General features: G+C 64.9%; 1 protein-coding gene across 1 annotated transcript; it reads right to left on the bottom strand.

The window, feature by feature from the left end:
• Positions 1-101: 101 nt before the first annotated feature.
• On the bottom strand, positions 102-16109 carry VAV1 (vav guanine nucleotide exchange factor 1). The gene is made up of 27 exons (XM_064499330.1): positions 14498-16109; positions 12786-12902; positions 12635-12693; positions 12189-12254; positions 11383-11491; positions 11202-11297; positions 10576-10644; positions 10033-10139; positions 8723-8819; positions 8022-8117; positions 7680-7748; positions 6919-7005; positions 6325-6410; positions 5638-5770; positions 5270-5379; positions 5082-5183; positions 4536-4633; positions 4092-4111; positions 3940-3985; positions 3553-3689; positions 3035-3100; positions 2808-2839; positions 2014-2130; positions 1818-1905; positions 1570-1684; positions 418-566; positions 102-318 (listed from the first exon to the last, which is right to left on the bottom strand). Exons 1-27 carry the CDS (start codon positions 14699-14701, stop codon positions 265-267), a joined length of 2529 nt encoding a protein of 842 aa, XP_064355400.1. The 5' UTR covers positions 14702-16109; the 3' UTR covers positions 102-264.
• Between the last annotated feature and the right edge of the window lie 730 nt (positions 16110-16839).

The following is a 16839-nucleotide window of genomic DNA, read 5'->3' as shown; positions in this document are numbered from 1 at the left end:
GGCGGCAGCTCGTCTCACGTAACGCCGAGGCCGGCCGCACCCTCGGCCTGCCCATTTGCCGGCCCCCCCACCGGAAAACGTGACCCACAGCCTCTTCCCTCATCCTCATTTATTGCCGCCGTGGGGCAGGAGGATTTAAGGGGGGGTTATAAATTAATCAGGGGGGGGGTGGTCTCCATGTCCGGCCCCGATGTCCTCACGGGGGACGCAGTGCTGTCCCCCCCCCCCAAATTCTCAGGGTCTGGGGGCGACGCGGGCCGGGGGTCAGCAATATTCGGAGTAATCCTCCTCCACGTAGTTTGCGGGGAACCAGCCGACCTGGGTGAGGACGCGGGGAGACGTTACGGGGAGGCCGCGCGGGGACGCCGGGGCCCCCACGTGGGCGGGGTTTAGGGGGGGGGTCACGGGGGTCCCTACCCGCCCGTAGATCTCCCCTTTCCACCAGCCCGAGTGGCCCTTCTTGCTGAGGATGCGGATGACGTCGCCCTCCTTGAGCGTCAGCTCCGTGCGGTCCCGGGCGCAGAAGTCGTAGCGGACCTTGGCCGAGCCGAAGTAGCGCACGGCGCCTGCGGTGGCGGGGTGGGGGGGGGGGCGCGATAGGGTGGGGGGGACAACCGAGCCCCCAGGGGCTCGACCCGTTCCTTGGACCATCTCTTGGCCGTTCCCCTCGACCCATCTCTCTCGGTCCGTCCCTTGGCCATCACCCTGTCTCTCTCGGCCCATCCCTTGGTCCGTACCTTGACCATTGCCCTCAAGCCATCTCTCTTGGCCCACCCCTTCCTCCGTACCTTGACCACTGCCCTCAAACCATCTCTCTTGGTCCATCCCTTGGTCCGTACCTTGACCATTGCCCTCAAACCATCTCTCTTGGCCCACCCCTTGGTCCGTACCTTGACCACTGCCCTCGAGCCATCTCTCCTGATCCATCCCTTGGTCCATACCTTGACCTTGGCCCTCAAGCCATCTCTCTTGGTCCATCCCTTGGTCCGTACCTTGACCATTGCCCTCGAGCCACCTCTCCTGCTCCATCCCTTGACCATTGCCCTCAAGCCACCTCTCCCGGTCCATCCCTTGGTCCGTACCTTGACCTTGGCCCTCGAGCTGTCTCTCTTGGCCCATCCCTTGGCCATCCCTATCCTCCCCCCATCTCTTGACTGTCCCCTTGGCCATCACCTCAGACCTGCCCTCTCAGATCATACCATGGCCGTTCCCCCTTAACCCAACTCTTCACTGTCCCCATAGCTGTCCCCATAGCTGTCCCCCCTTGGCCAATTCGTTCCCCTCAACCCGTTCCTCAGCTGCTCCCCTTGGTCCATCACTCTCAACAGTTCCTCCTGAGCCATCCCTTGACCGTCCCACTTCAGCCAGTGTCCCCCCCCTCCTTGGCCATTTGACCCCATGGCCTGTCTCTTGACAGTCCCCTTTGCTGCTTGCCCCCCCGTGGCCCAACTCTTGGCCACTCTCCCTTGGCCATTTGTCCCACCAAGCTCCCCCAAACCCGAAGACTTATTGAGACACAACATGAAGCCACCACATCCGCCCCACCACCACGCTTGTGGGGGACCCTACCGGGTGGCCGGGGGCTGGCCCGGTGCTCGGGCTCCTTGAAGGGGAACTGCAGGGCCGTGTCGAGGGCTTTGAAGCAGTCCTTGAGCGAGTTGCGCTGGTAGAACTCCACCAGCTCCTGGGGATGAAGCAGGGGAGGCACCAGGGTCGCCAGCAGCCCCAACCCGGGCTGGGGGGTTCCTTCCGCAGGGACCCAGGCGTCCGAGCCTGGTGGGGCGGGGAGGGGGGGGAAAGAGGGGCTCCGTGCTCACCACCAGCCCCTTGAAGGCCTTCTTCTCGGTGACACGGTACAGCCCCTCCACTGCCATGACCTTGATGTGTTTGACCTCCGCGCGGTACCTAGGCACGGCAAGGCCGGGCGCTCAGGCTGGCCCGTCCCCCTCCGGCATCCCCCTCTGCCCCCCAGCGCCCCGGGGACATCCCCCTCCAAGTCCCCAAGGCCGTTACTTGATGCTGATGGCGAACTCGCCGGCGTCCTTCACCCGCTGCCGCACCAGGAAGGTGCCGTCCGAGCGGGGCGTCAGCAGCTGCTCGGCCTCCCCACGCTCCATGGGGCCTGCGTACCTGGGGGGGCATGGGGTGGGGGGGCTGAGCCCCACACCCCAGCCCGGGCAGGGGGACTTGGGAGGCCCCGGAGAGAAGGAGACCCCGTGGGAGGATTTGAAGAACACTGGAAGCTATGGGGTGACCCCGGGGAGGATTTGAGGGACCCTGGGAGCTATGGGGTGACCCCAGGGGAAGATGTGGGGGGCTGCATGAGGGATGGTGAGACCCTGGGGGAGGATCTGGGGGGCTGACAGCTATAGGGCAACCCCAGGAGGAATGGGAGATCTTGGTGGGCTATAGGGGGACCCCAGGGGGGGATTTGGGGGGCTCCAAGAGCAGCAGGGAGACCCCACAGTGGGTTGGGGGGGGGAAGGAGGATTCAAGGCCCATGGGAGGGACATGGTGCCCTGGGGGAGGATTTGGGGGGCTCCAAGAAGGATGGGGAGACCCTGGGGAGGATTGGGGGGGTCCCAAGATGTATGGGGAGACCCTGGAAGGGGTGGTGGGGACCCAGAGAAGGATTTAGGAGACTCCTGGAGGGATGGGAAGACCCCAGGAGGGATGGAGAGGATTTGGGGGGCCCCGGGAGCTTTGGGGTGACCCCAGGAGGGATGGGGGGGAACCAGGGGACAGTCTGGGGGGGCCCAGGAAGGATGGGGCAACCCCAGAGGAGGATTCAGGGCCCCAGCACTGACCAGAGGTAGACGGAGAGATCCGGGAGCGGCGTCTGGGGGCGAGAAGCAAAGCTGGGGGGTCAGGGTGGGGATGGGGGGACGGAGGGTGTCCCCCCACCCCAGGACCCCCCATGTCCTCACTGTGACCCAGGGACGTCCCCATGGTCCCCAAGCCCCTCCAGCGGGATGCGGTGTCCCCCCCCCCGGGTGTTTTGGGGTCCGCCCCCCAGCACGAGGTGGGTACTCACGCAGACGTAGGGCCGGACGGCCGAGCAGGGGAACCAGCCGGCCTCACCGGTGGCCGCGCTCCTGCCCTGGGGACGAAGCGCCATGGGGGTCAGCGCCATGGGCCCCTGCACCGCCGCTCCCGGGGGGGCTGGCTGGGCACGACCACGGGGGGCCCATTGCCTCATGGGTAAGGCATGGCCACGGGGGACTGGCCCAATCCTGCTACCAGGGTCCAGCATGGCCATGGAGGGTTGGACTGTCCCCGTTGTGGGATCTGATCTGGCATGGCCCTGGGGGTCTGGGATGTCCCCATCATGGGGGTCCAGCCTGGCATGGCCCTGGGGGGTCTGGGATGTCCCCATCATGGGGGCCCAGTCCAGCATGGCCCTGGGGGGTCTGGGATGTCCCCATCATGGGGGTTCCAGCCTGGCATGGCCCTGGGGGGTCTGGGATGTCCCCATCATGGGGGCCCAGTCCAGCACGGCCCCGGGGGTCCGTCCTCACCATGGTGGTCCATCCTCGCTACAGCGGTCCCTACCTGCCACCAGAGCTGCTCGACCTCCGCCTTCATCACCTCCACAACGTCCCCAGGACTGAGGCGCAAGGGGGGCCCCATGTTCCCCGGCGGCGGGGGGATGCCGCTGTAGGGCTGGCTCGCCTCCATCTTGGGCAGCCCTGGGGAGGAGGGGTCCCAGGCGTCCAGGTCACAGACCCTCCCCCACAACCACTTTTCCTTGGGAATGGGACCTCCCACCCCACGCTGGGCACCTATGGACCCAGGCATCCGGGACCCCCCAACCCACCCCAGGTGTCCACGGACCCAGGAACCACCACCCCACTCCAGGCACCCGTGGACCCACGTGTCCAGGACCTGCCACACTACCCCAGGCACCCGTGGACCCAGGCGTCCGGGCCCCCCGCTCACCCAGGTCAGCCCGCTTCTTCTCTGGGCCTGGCCGCTGCAGCTTGTTCTGGGGAAAAGCGAGAGGCTGATAAACCCCCCAGGGAGGCAGTGACCCACCACCCCAGTGGAAAATTTGGGGCATTTTAGCCCATTTTGACCCGTTTTGCTGTTACCTTTCTGGCTGCAGCTGAATCTGGGGTAGGGAAGAGGAAAAGCTCGTTAGTGGGGGCTACTTAATTAATTTGGCCCTAATTAACACCTGGCCCTAACAAGGCCCATCTTCCCACATGGTTGGGGGGCTGCTGCTTGTTAGCGCTGGCATCGTTAGCCAAAACTGCCAAGAGCATCCCACAATGCCCTGCTCTGCCATGGCCATGGGCATCCCACAATGCCCTGCTCTGCCTTGGCCAAGGGTATCCCACAGTGCCTTGCTCTGCCATGGCCATGCAATATCCCATAATGCCTTGCACCACCTTGGCCACAGGTGTCCCCCAATGCCCTGCTCCTCCTCCTTGGCCAAGGACATCCCGCAATAGCCTGCCTCCCCTGGCCCCGCTCCCTATCCCACAATGCCCTGCTCCCTGGCCCCGCTCCCTATCCCACAATGCCCTGCTCACCGTAGCCGCTCTTGCCGCAGGGCCCCACGCGCCCCAGACACTCCTTGTGGGCCGGGGCCCGGCACCGGCTGCACCGATAGCCCTGGTAGAAGGTGCCCCTGGAGGGCCCCGGGGCCGGGTCAGGGTGTGGGGTGCCCCCTGGGCCACCCACACCTGCGCCCACCCCGACCCACATGCCCTTGGCCCACCCAGGGCTTGGCCCACCCACCCTCAGCCCACCTGGGCCTCCACCCATCCTTCCGCCCACCCAGAGTTTGGTCCACCCACCCTTGGCCCATCCATCGCTTGACCCACCCAGGCCTTGGCCCACCTGGGCCTCAACCCACCAGGCCCTTGACCATTTCAGCCTTGACCTGACCCTCCACCCGTCATGGCCTTGACCCACCAAGGTCTCAACCCACCCAATCCTCGGCCCACGGAGTCCTCAACCCACCCTGGCCTCCAAAACATGCCAGAGACCCCTGAGACTCCTCTCCGAGGGCACCCCGGCTCCTTCTCACCCCCCTCCCTCCCCCACTGCCCCAGGCCGGTTGGCGGGGACCCTACCGCAGCAACATCTGGCAGGCCTTGCAGGACGTGGTATCCTCGAAGGAGAACATCTGGAACTCATGCCCGTCGGCCAGGGCATGCTCGGGGAAGATGTTGGAGCTGGTGAGACATGGGATGGATTGATGGGGGCTGTACGGCGCCTGATGTGGGGCAAATCCCACCCCCGACCCAAGCTGGGGACCTACAGGGCCATCTCGAACTGCTCCATCCACTTCTTCTTGAGCTCGTGGGTCTTGAAGAAGAGCTCGTAGCCCTGCAGCCCAGCTGTGTCGATCAGCAGGAAGGTGTGGGTCCACTGTGGGCACAGCCGCACACCAGCAGTCACCGGGGGTCCAGACGTCTGGGCCCACCGGGCCCAGATGCCTCGGTCCACCAGAGATGTAGGGTTCATTGGGGGATGGATCCCAGGGGCCACCAGCCCAGACGCCTACGTTTGTCGCGGCAGGGGCCTAGACATCAGGTTCCCAGGGCAGGATAGCCCCGGACACCTGCGTCCCCCGGACGCCGGGTCCTGCCGGGCTGGCCCGGACGCCTGGGTCCCCAGGAGTGGTACCTTCTTGCCATCGCGGGGGCCCAGCCCACCGTCCCGCAGCTGGTGGCTGTACAGGTCCACGATGTCCTTCGCCTCGAACGAGTCCCCCCGGCGCTTGCAGATGATGAGGGCCTTGTCCAGCAGGAACCCGTACCTGGGTGTGGGGATGGGGACGTGGTCTGGCGTCCCCAAGGCCACCCGGTGTCCCTGGCATGTCCCCACCACAGCCCCCGCAAGTTCCCTGCCTTGTCCCCTACCCCATGCCCACACTGGCCCTGTATCCCCGGCCCCTGTCCCCATCCCTGGCCCTGGCCTTGACCCTGTCCCCACCCTGTCCCCTTCCTGTATGCCTGTGCCCCCATCTTCATCCTCATGTCCACATGGCTGTCCCCATATGGCTGTGTCCCCACGGGTGTCCCTGTGGCTGTCCCCACATCCCTGTAGGCATCTGCACAATTGTTCCTATGTCCCCACAGCTGTTTCCATGTCCCCACAGGTATCCCCACATCCCCCCAGATGTTGCCACATCCCCCTAGGTGTCCCCATGTCACTGTGTCCCCATGGGTGTCCCTATGTCCCCCTGTTCCTGTGGGTGCCCCCATGGGAGTCCCCATGCCTCCACAAGTGTTCCAACATCCCCACGTCCCTGTGGGTGTCCCCATGTCCCCGTGGGTGTCCCCATATCCCCGCGTCCCATCCAGGTGCCACCTGTCAGCCTTAGTTCGCCGCTCAGTGCTGGAAACCTTCAGCTCCCCGTCGATCTTGGGGCGTCCGAACTGGGCCAGCGACTGGGGCTGTGCCAGGAGCGTCAGCAGGGACACGGGGACACAGGGGCATAGGAGGACACGGGGGGATACGGGGAACACAGAGAGACACAGGGACATAGGGGACAAGGAGGGGCATGGGGGAAATGGGGAACACAGGGGGACGGGGGGACATGGAGGGACATGGGGGTACACAGGGACTTGGAGGGACATGGGGGTAGAGGGGGACACAGGGGGATATGGGGTGATATGGAGGGGACACGGAGGGACATGGAGGGATCTGGGGTACTTGGGGCCAGAGTGGGGGGATGTCACTGCCAGATGGAGGGACAAGGAGAGGGACACGCGTGGGGGATGGAGGGACTGAGGGAGGGCTGGAGGGAAGGAAGGAGGGATGGAAGGAGGGATGGATGGAGGGATGGAAGGAGGGATGGATGGAGGGATGGATGGAGGGATGGAGGGAGGGAAGGACGGAGAGAAGGATGGAGGGAAGGAAGGAGGGAAGGAGGGAGGCCGGGGAGGGGGGGCCGGGCAGCACCATGTTCTCGATGCTGAGCTGGAAGTTCGTGATCTGCTTCAGCGTCTCGTTGTCGCGCTTCACCTCGTTCACGCACTGTGCCAGGTCCTGTGGAGGCAGCCGTGGGCCAGTGACCCCCAAATCCCGGGACCCCCCAGGGGTCCCCAATCCCTCCCAGGGACCCCTGAACACCCCCAGGACCCTCCCACCTCCCAGCACCCCCAAGGACCCATGTAACCCCTCCAAGACCCCTAGATGCCCCCAAAACTCCCCATGACCCCCCCACAATCTCCCAAGACCCCCAGGAACCCCTCAGAACCCCCCTGACACCACGAGGCCCTCCAAGACCCCCCCAGACCCCTCTAGGACCCCTGAGATCCCCCCACAACCTCGCAGGACCCCCAGAAACCCCAAGACCACTCCAAGACCCCTTCCAGGACTCCCCAAGATCCACCAGGACCACTCTAGGACCCCCAAGACCCTCCCAGAATCCCTCCTATGACCTCCCAGGACCCCTCCAGGACTCCCCAGGACCACTCCAGGTCCCCTAAGATCCCCCCAGAACCTTCCCAGAACCCCCAGAACCACTCTCAGGACCTCTTGCTTCCCACGGCACCCTCCAGGACTCCCCAAGACCCCTCCAGCACCCTCAGGACCCCTCTAGCACCTCCCAGGATCCTCAAGATCCCTCCTGGACCCCCAGGACCCTCTCCATGACCTCCCAGGACCCCCTAGGACCTCCACAGGAGCCCCAGGACCCCCCCAGGCCCCCCAGCACCTACCCGCATGGCATCCAGCGCGACCCGCAGGTTCTCCCTCTCAGTGGGCTCCGGCGTGTGCTTCACCAGCTCCTGCCAGAGCCAGGTCAGGGCTTGGGGACCCAGGCATCCGGGAACCCCCACCCCCACCTGGGACACGACCCAGGCGTCCAGGCCCCCCATCGCCTCCTGGGACAGGACCCAGGTGTCCAGGAACCCCCAAACCCACCTGGGACAGGACCGAGACATCTGGGCCCCCCACCCCACCTGGATGAGGACCCAGGTGTCCGGGGACCCCCTTCCTGAAGGACCCAGGTGTCTGCACCCCCCTCCCCGGCCCCGAGGGGACCCAGGCGTCCGGCGCACCTGGAGCAGCAGGTGGTACTTGAGCACCCGCTGCATCGGCACCATGAGCAGGTCCCGCAGCGAGAAGCGCCCGTTGTTGGCCCGCTGGGAGCACTCCTGGGGGGTCACAAGGGTCACGGGGGTCATGGGGGTCATGAGGGTCACGGGGGGGTCATGGGATCCCAGGGGCCATGGGAGGATTGGGGTCATAGCGGTCATGGGGGTTCATGGGGTCATGGGATCCCACCAGCCAAGGATTTGGGTCATAGGGGTGACGGGGGTCAAGGGAGGACAGGTATCCTGGAGGTCACAGGGGGTACAGGGGTTATGGAGGGGTCACAGGTGTGCTGGGGGTACAGGGGTCACAGGGGGACACAGAGGTCATGGAGGGGTCATGGGGGGTCACAGGGTGTTCACAGGGCCATGGGGGGGGATCACAGGTGCCAGGGGCCACAGGGGGTCACAGGGGTCATGGGGTCACATGGGGGTCAGGGAAATGGAGGTCGTGGGGTCACAGGGGCCCAGGGGTCATAGGGAAGGTCATGGGGGTCACAGGGGGGATCACAGGGGTCATGGGGGTACACGGGGGCCACGGGGGAGGTCATGGGGGGGGTCACAGGTGATCACATGACTCCTGGAGGGCCCAGGGAAGTCGGGGGGGTCCTGGGGGGGTGTTGAGGATGCCGGGGGGGCCGGGGGCCCAGGCGTCCGGGCAGTCCCACCTGCAGCTTCATGCGGAGGTCGGTGGCGGTCGCCAGCTGGTCGAGGCGGCGCGAGGCGGCTTCGACCTGGCTGCAGTAGCGGCCGTAGAGCAGGAACCTGCGAGAGACGCGCCCAAACCGGCCCAAACTGGCCCAAACCGGCCGCCACCAGCCCCCAGATGCGCCTGGGCCAGGTTGCACCAGAACTGGCCCAAATCGGCCCAAAATGGCCGCCACGAGCCCTTGGATATAGCTGGGTTGCACCACAACCAGCCCAAACCGGCCAGAACCAGCCCAAACCAGCTGAAACCAGCTGAAACCAGCCCCCAAAAGCACCTGGGCTGGGCCACACTGCGACCAGTCAAAACCAGCCGAAATCGGCCCAAACCAGCCACGACCGGCCCTCAAATGTGCCATGGCCAGGTTGTACCAGAAACGGCCCAAACCAGCCCAAACCGGCTGCGACTGGCCAGAATCGATCAAAACTGGATCCTGAATGTGCCTGGGGCCAGGCTGCCACTGGCCGCAACCAGCCAAAACTGGCCCAAACCGGATCTGAACGTTTCAGGGGCCAGGCCAGGATGAGCTGAAATGGGCCGAATTCAGACAAAATGAGCCTGGAAATGGGCTGGAACTGGCCAAAACTGGCTGAAACCAGCCAAGACTGGCTGAAACAGGCTGAATCTGGCCAAAATGGGCCTGGGGACAGGCTGCAGCCAGCCGAAACTAGTCAAATCTGGCCAAAAATGGCCGAAACAGGCCAAAATGGGCCGAAACCAGCTGAAACTGGCTGAAACCAGTCAAAATGGGCAGAAATACATCTTGAGCTGGGCCAGGACCAGCAGAAAGTGCCCAAAACAAGCTGAAACTGGCCCAAACTGGCCAAAACGGTCAGAAACGTGCCAGGGCTGGGCTGAGACTGGCTGAAACCAGCCGAAACCAGCCCAAACTGGCCCAAACCGTCTGAAACCAGACCCCAAAATGAGCCCCGGAAATCAGAGCTGAGCCTGGACCTGAGAGGGGCTGTGTTCCCCCCCACCGTGGGTCCCAAACTGGGACCGGAGCCACCAAACTGGGACCGGGACCCCCAAAGGGCTCTGGGTTTGCCCTGAACCCCCAAACTGCCCCCAGCCCCCCATTTGCCCCCCATGGCCACCCTGGGGTCCCCTAGGACCCCCAGGGACTCTCAGAGACCCCCCAGAGACCCCCTGGGATCCTCCAGGCCCCCCCAGAGACCCCCAGAACCCCCCAAGGACCCTCAGGGATCCCCCAGGGACCCTGTCCAGGTCCCCCCAGCCCTCCCAGTCTTCCCAGTCCCCCCAGCCCCTCACCTCTCCTTGTAGGCGAGGAAGAGGGGGGGCAGCCCCCGGGCCCCCCCAGGCCCCCCCAGCGCCGCCCGCAGCTCTGCCAGGAAGACCCGGTGCAGCTGGAGCAGGTCCTGGTGGGGGGGGAACGGTGTCACCTGCCACCCCCAGACACAGGGACACCGGGACCCCCCAGGGACCCTCAGGGACACAGGGACCCCCCTGTGGATGCCAGGACCTCCCAGGGACCCCTAGGGACACAAGGATCCCCTGGGGACACCTGGACCCACCCAGGGACACCAGAACCCCCCAGGGACATTGGGACACTGGGACACTCTGGGGATACTGGGACCCCCCCCAAAGGACACTGGGATCTCCTAAGGGCAGAGGGACACCCCCCAGGGACACTGGGACACTCCCAGGGACATGGGGACACTGGGACCCCCCCCAAGGAACCCTCCCCAGGGACCCCCACTATAGGGTCTCCTCCAGGACTGTTTTGGGGGGGGTTACTGGGAGCACTGGGGGAGTTACTGCGGGTTATTGGGAGCACTGGGGTGGCTGTGGCACCTCGATGTTGATGAAAATGCTTTCCAGGTCCTGGGGCTGCAGGAAGCGCCGGAGGGGCCGAAGGAAGTGCTGGGGGGGAGAAGGGGTTACTGGGAGCACTGGGGAGTCACTGGGAGTGCTGGGAGGGGACACTAGGGGCACTGGTGGGTCACTGGGAGCACTGGGAGGCTCCAAAGCCACCAGGGGGAGGCAGATTGGGATCCTCCAAACTGCATCTCAGGCCCCTGGGCTTGCTCCTGGTGGCTCCGTCCCCATGTCCCCAACCTCATCGCTGTGTCCCCATCCCTGTCCCCATCTCCATGTCCTCAGTCCCACCCCGTCCCCTCTCCATGTCCCCATCCCTCTGTCCACATCCCTCCCATGTCCCCATCCCCATCGCTGTCCCATCCCTGTCCTGTCCCCATGTCCCTACCCCATCCTCATGTCCCCATTCTTGTCCCCATGTCTCCATGTCCCCATCCCCGTGTCCCCATCCCCATGTCCCAGTCCCAATGTTCACATCCCTGTCCCATTCCCAACCCACCTCCATGTCCCCATCTCTGTCCCCATATCCCTGTCTCTCCATCCTTGTCCCTGTGTCCCTTTCCCTGTCCCCATTCCCCTGTGTCCCCGCATCCCCATCCCACCTGGCAGATGGACTCCAGCGTCTCCGTGTACTTCTCCTCCGTCTGCCGGATCTCCTGGAGGCAGCAGAGCTGCTTGTCCACCCCGGGCGCCTTGTGCTGTGGGGACAGGGCAGGCTCGTGAGGGACCCAGGCGTCCGGGAGGGACCCAGGCATCCGGGAACCCAGGTGTCTGGGCACTCACCGCGGGCCCGGGGGCCTCTGTCCGCATGAGGTCCTCGTAGATGTCGTCACCATCGGCGCCTTCGGCCTCAACGCAGTCGTAGAGATCGTCGTCCTCCTCCGCCGTGTCGCTGTGCCAGGCCCAGTCCTGCCCCGCTGCCGCACCGCCGGGCGGGACCCCCAAAGCACCCCGAGTACCCCCCCATACCCCTCTGGAACCCCAACCTACCCCCAAAGTACCCCAAGGACCCCCTGTACCTCTCCGGAACCCCAACATACCCCCAAGTATCCCCCAGTACCCCGAAGTACCGCCCAAGTACCCCCGAGTACCCAACAGTACCTCAAAGTACCCCCAAAGAACCCCCCAGAACCCCAAAATACACCCGAGTACCCTCCAGGACCCCAAAGTGCTGCCCAAGTACCTCCAAGTACCTCCTGGTACCCCAACATGCCTCCCTGAGCACTTCTGAGTACCCCCTGGTACCCCCTAAGTACCCCCGAGTACCCTCTGGTACCCCAACATGCCCCCCAAGCATCCCTGCATACCCTCGAGTACCCTCTGGTACCCCAAAGTACCCCCAAAGTACCCCCAATGCTCTCTGGGCCCTGTAATAGCCCCATAGACCCCTTAATGCCCCATGTTCCTCTTTAATCCCCCCGGTACCCCATAATGCCCCCGAATGCCCCAGTTACTCCCTGTTACTCCCAGTTACCCTCTTATACCCCTCAGTACTCACTAATACCCCTCTAATATCCCCAATACTCCCTAGTACCCCTCTAATACCCCCATACTCCCTGGTACCTCTGCCCCCGCCCAGCCCCACTCACTCGATGAGGTCTGAGAGGCCACTGTAGACATCGTCGTCCCCAACGCTGTCCTCGGCTGGGAAGGGCCTGCGGGTGGTGGGTGCTTGGACGCCTGGGTCCCTCCACGGGGGGGGCACTCGGACACCTGGGTCCCTCCGTGGTGGCACTCAGACACCTGGGACCCTTGTGGGAGCTTGGACACCAAGGTCCCCTTGGGGGTTGGACATCTGGGTCCCTTGGGGGTGCTTGGACACCAAGGTCCCCTTGGGGGTTGGACACCTGGGTCACTTGGGGGGCATTCGGATGTTTGGGTCCCTTGGGTGGGGGACGGGAAGCCCAGACACCTGGGCCCCTCCAGGGCGCAGGGCTTGGACCCCTGGGTCCCTCTAGGGGAAAGAGGGGCCCTGGACATGTGGGTCCCTTGGGGGAGAAATGGGGTCCCTGGTGCCTGGGTCCCCTGCACTCACGTGAAGCCTTTACTCTGGGCGATGGGGGTCCATGACAACGTTGAGAGGGTGTCAATCACCTGGAGACAGATGGGGGTCACGGTGGGGTGGGGCGGGTCCCAGAGGGCCGGGTCCCCCAGGATGGGGGCATGGCCCAGACAGCTGGTCCCACCTTGCCGAAGTCCTGCACATCGAAGAGGTCAAAGGCGCCGAAGAGCTGGTGCTTTCGGAGCCCAAACTTGTCAGCGCAGGCGGCCAGGAAGGTTCGGATGTTCTTCAGGCAGAGGAACTGCGGGCGGCAATGTCACTATCATGTCACCATCACGGCACCCTCACCGTCACCATCACAGCACCCTCACCGTCACCATCACCACCAAAGCATTATCATGGCACCATCACCATCATGGCACCATCACATCACCACTACATCACTGGCACCATCATGTCACTGGCACATCACTGGCAGTCACTGTCACCAGCATGATCATGTCACCATCATCAACACTTCACCAGCACCATCACGGCACTGCTGTGGCACCGTCACCGTCATGACATCGCCTCATCACTATCACATCACTGTCACCATCACCTCACTATCACCGGCATGTTACCATCACCAGCACGCCACTGTCACCACCATGTCATCACCATCACCAGCTTGGCACCGGCACCAGCATGGCACTGGCATCATGGCATCACTGTCACCCTCATTTCACCATCATTATCATGTCACCATCACTATCACTGTCACCAGCACTGTTACCATCACTGCCACTGTCAATGTCACCACCACTGTCACCTCCACTGCCACCATCAGTGTCACTGCTGCTGCTGCCACTGTCACCATCAAAGTCACCATCAACAGACCATCACCATTGATGCCACTGTCAATGGCACCATCATCAGCAGCATCACCACCATCACCACCATCACTGTCCCCACCATCATCACTGGCACCCCAGTCGTTACTGGTACCGCTGCTGTCACCATCACCACCACCATCAGCACTGTTGGTACCTGTCAGTGCCATCATCATCACCACCATCATCACCAGCACTGGCACCCCCATTGTCACCGTTATCACCATAGTCGCCCCCATCACCACCATCACTGCCATCACTACCATTGTCACCATCACCATTGCGACTATCATCACTGTCACCATCACTGCCATTGTCACCATCCCCTCATCATGCCTGGTACCACCAGCAATCGCTGACATCATTGCTGACACTGTCACTATCACTATCACTGTCACCTGGGCCAGCAGCACCAGCGGCACCGGTACTGTCACCATCACCAGTGCCACAACCACATCCCCCAGCACTGCAGCCCCCATGTCTCTGTGTCCCGCGGCCACCCCAGGGTCAGGGGTCGGGCTCCCGGATGCCTGGGTCCCTCGGCTCCGCAGGCCAACGGTTAGAGCTGGGGAGGCCCCGGACGCCTGGGTCCTCCTCCCTTATCCTGTTTCCTCTCCCCCAGCAGCGCCGCAGCCCCTCCCTCCCTTCCTGTTAACCCCAGTGCTGCCGTTGCCCCCTCCCTGGGCAATTACCTGGGGCAGTTACCCCTGTTGCCCCCCCAGGGTGATCACCCCTGTTGCTCCCCCTGGCATTAACCCCCTATTGCCCCTAGGATGTGACCCCCCCCCCATACTCCTCCCTGGGGCAATAACTCCTCAGATACCCCTTCCCTGGGGTAAATACCCCCTCATTACCCCTCCATGGGGCATTTACCCCCCCCCATTACCCCTTCCCTAGGGCAAATATCCCTCCCTGGGGCAATAACTCCCTTCAGTGCCCCTCCCTGGGGCTGTTACCCCTCCCTGGAGTGGTTCCCACCCCCATTCATCCCCCCACCCAGGACAGTTGCCACCGCCACCCCCACCTGGGACATCTGGGGCCGGGGGTTGATGTCACGGGGGTGCACGGCGTGGGGCAGCAGCGTGTTGAGGAGGTGGCAGAGCAGGACGCCATCGCGCAGCGCCTGCGCCAGGTCCGACACCCGCCCCCCGGGGCTGTTGGCCCGGTGGCCTGGGGGCAGCACCCGGGCGGCCACCAGCCAGCGGGTGCACTGGCGCCAGGTCTCCATGGCCCCCGGGGCGGCGGGTCCCCGTGGCGCGGCCGAGTCCGGGGTGTGATGGGACGGCAGGTCCTTCTGGAGCGGTCAAGGCCAGGGAGCGGTGGGACGGTGGGGCCTCCTGGAGCAGCTGAGTCCGGGGTGCAACGGGATGGAGCTGCCTTCCAGAGTGGTCAAGTTTGGGCCGTGGCAGGATGGCAGGTCCTCCTTGAGCGGTCAAGTCCGGGGACCAACGGGACGATGGGTCCTGGAGTGGCCAAGTCCAGAGTGTGATGAGACGCTGGGTCCTCCCGGAGCAGCCACGTTTGGGGAGCAGCAGGACGGTGGGTCCTCCTGGAGTGGTTGAGTCCAGGGTGCGGAGGGACGGTGGGTCCTCCTGGAGTGGTTGAGTGCGGAGTGCAATGGGATGGTGGGTCCTCCTGGAGCGGTCGTATCCGGGCTGTGGTGGGACGGCGGGTCCTCCTGGACCGGCCGAGTCTGCGGAGTGTCAGGATGTTGGGTCCTCCTGGACCAACGGAGTCCAGGGAGCGTCAGGATGCTGGGTCCTTCTGGATCAGCTGAGTCCAGGGAACGTCAGGATGGTGGGTCCTCCTGGACCGACCGAGACCAAGGACCTTCAGGATGGTGGGTCCTCCTGGACCGGCCGAGTCCAGGGAACGTCAGGATGGTGGGTCCTCCTGGATCAGCTAAGTCCAAGGACCTTCAGGATGGTGGGTCCTCCTGGACCGGCCGAGTCCAGGGAACGTCAGGATGTTGGGTCCTCCTGGATCAGCTGAGTCCAAGGACCTTCAGGATGGTGGGTCCTCCTGGACTGACCGAGTCCAGGGACCGTCAGGATGGTGGGTCCTCCTGGACCGGCCGAGTCCAAGGACCTTCAGGATGGTGGGTCCTCCTGGATCAGCTAAGTCCAAGGACCTTCAGGACGGTGGGTCCTCCTGGACCGGCCGAGTCCAGGGAACGTCAGGACGTTGGGTCCTCCCGGACCGGCCGAGTCCGGGGCCCGGCGGGACCTTGGGTCCCCGCGGGACGGCCGAACCCGGGCGCCGCGGCCGCCGTTGGGCCTTCCGCCGGCAGCGGGCCCTGGCGCTCTGCGCGGGGCCGGAAGCCGGGTCCCCGCGGCGCTGCGCCTGCGCCCGGGGAGGAGCCGCCCGCCGCCGGCAGCGGGGCCTTGTGGGTAGAGCAGGCCCGGATGCCGGGGTCCCTCCCGCGGGGCGACGGCGTCCGGGAAGGGGTGACGCCGTGGGGACGTCCCTGGGGCGCGACGGCGTCCGGGGCTCGCAGACGCTGGGAGGGACCAGGCGTCCGGGCTGCTCCTGCCCCTGCTGACCCACCTGTTGCTCCCAAACTGGTGCTTTTTGGGCCCAAATCGCCCCCTCGGGCGGCCTCGGCGGGGCCAGCACAGCCCCTAGCGGCCCTCAGAGACTCCCCACCTCAGGCCACGCCCCCAGGCCTAGCCCCTCCCCATCTCTGCCCCCTTGTGTGGCCCCGCCCCCTGGTCCCGCCCCCTTCCTCAGCCACTCAGGCCCCACCTCTGCCTTTGGCCACACCCCCAGCACCTCCTTAGGGGGTGGAGCTACGGGGGCACAGCCTCATGGGAGGGGGGCAGAGCCCGGCAGGAGCCCCGCCCCCAAAGGCAGAGGGGGAGGGGCTTGAGGAAGGGGCAGGGCCTGAGGGGAAGGGGCGGGGCCTGGCTCTGCAGGACATGGGGGGCAGGGCTGGACTCCTGGGGCCCTCCGGAGGGGGAGGGGCCTCCCCGGACGCCTGGGTCCCCCCCGGGGCTGCTGGGAAGGGTCAGCGCCCGCGGGGCTGTCCTCGGCTCCAGCCCGTGTCCAGGTGTGTTCCCGTGTCCTGGTGCCACCATGTTCCCATGTCCCCACGGCCAGGCGTGTTCCTGTGTTCCCATGTCCCCGTGTCCCCAGATCCCCGGTGGCAGATGCATTCCTGTGTCCCTGTGTCTCCATGTTCCCGTGTCCCCAATGCCAGGCATGTCCCCCTGTTCCCATGTTGCCCTGTTCCATGTCCCTGGTGCCACCATGTTCCCATGTCCCTGGCACAAGGTGTGTTCCCATGTTCCTGTGTCCCTGAGTTCCCATGTTCCTGCGTCCCCGCGTCCCCATGTCCCCATGTCTCTGGTGCCAGGTGGGTTCCCA

Source organism: Dromaius novaehollandiae, chromosome 33 (assembly GCF_036370855.1).
Source record: "Dromaius novaehollandiae isolate bDroNov1 chromosome 33, bDroNov1.hap1, whole genome shotgun sequence".
Classification (NCBI taxonomy): Eukaryota; Metazoa; Chordata; class Aves; order Casuariiformes; family Dromaiidae; genus Dromaius; species Dromaius novaehollandiae.
This window is presented reverse-complemented; position numbering and strand designations above follow the sequence as displayed.

Bases quoted from the DNA above. Each gene is read 5' to 3' on its own strand.
- VAV1 (XM_064499330.1), bottom strand. From the start codon at position 14,701: ATGGAGACCTGGCGCCAGTGCACCCGCTGGCTGGTGGCCGCCCGGGTG. The intron at 7,006-7,679 runs GTAGGTGCTGGG...CTGCCTCCACAG, and splicing joins TCGCGCTGGATGCCATGCGG to GACCTGGCACAGTGCGTGAA. The intron at 3,986-4,091 runs GTAACAGCAAAA...GCTTTTCCCCAG, and splicing joins ATTCAGCTGCAGCCAGAAAG to AACAAGCTGCAGCGGCCAGG.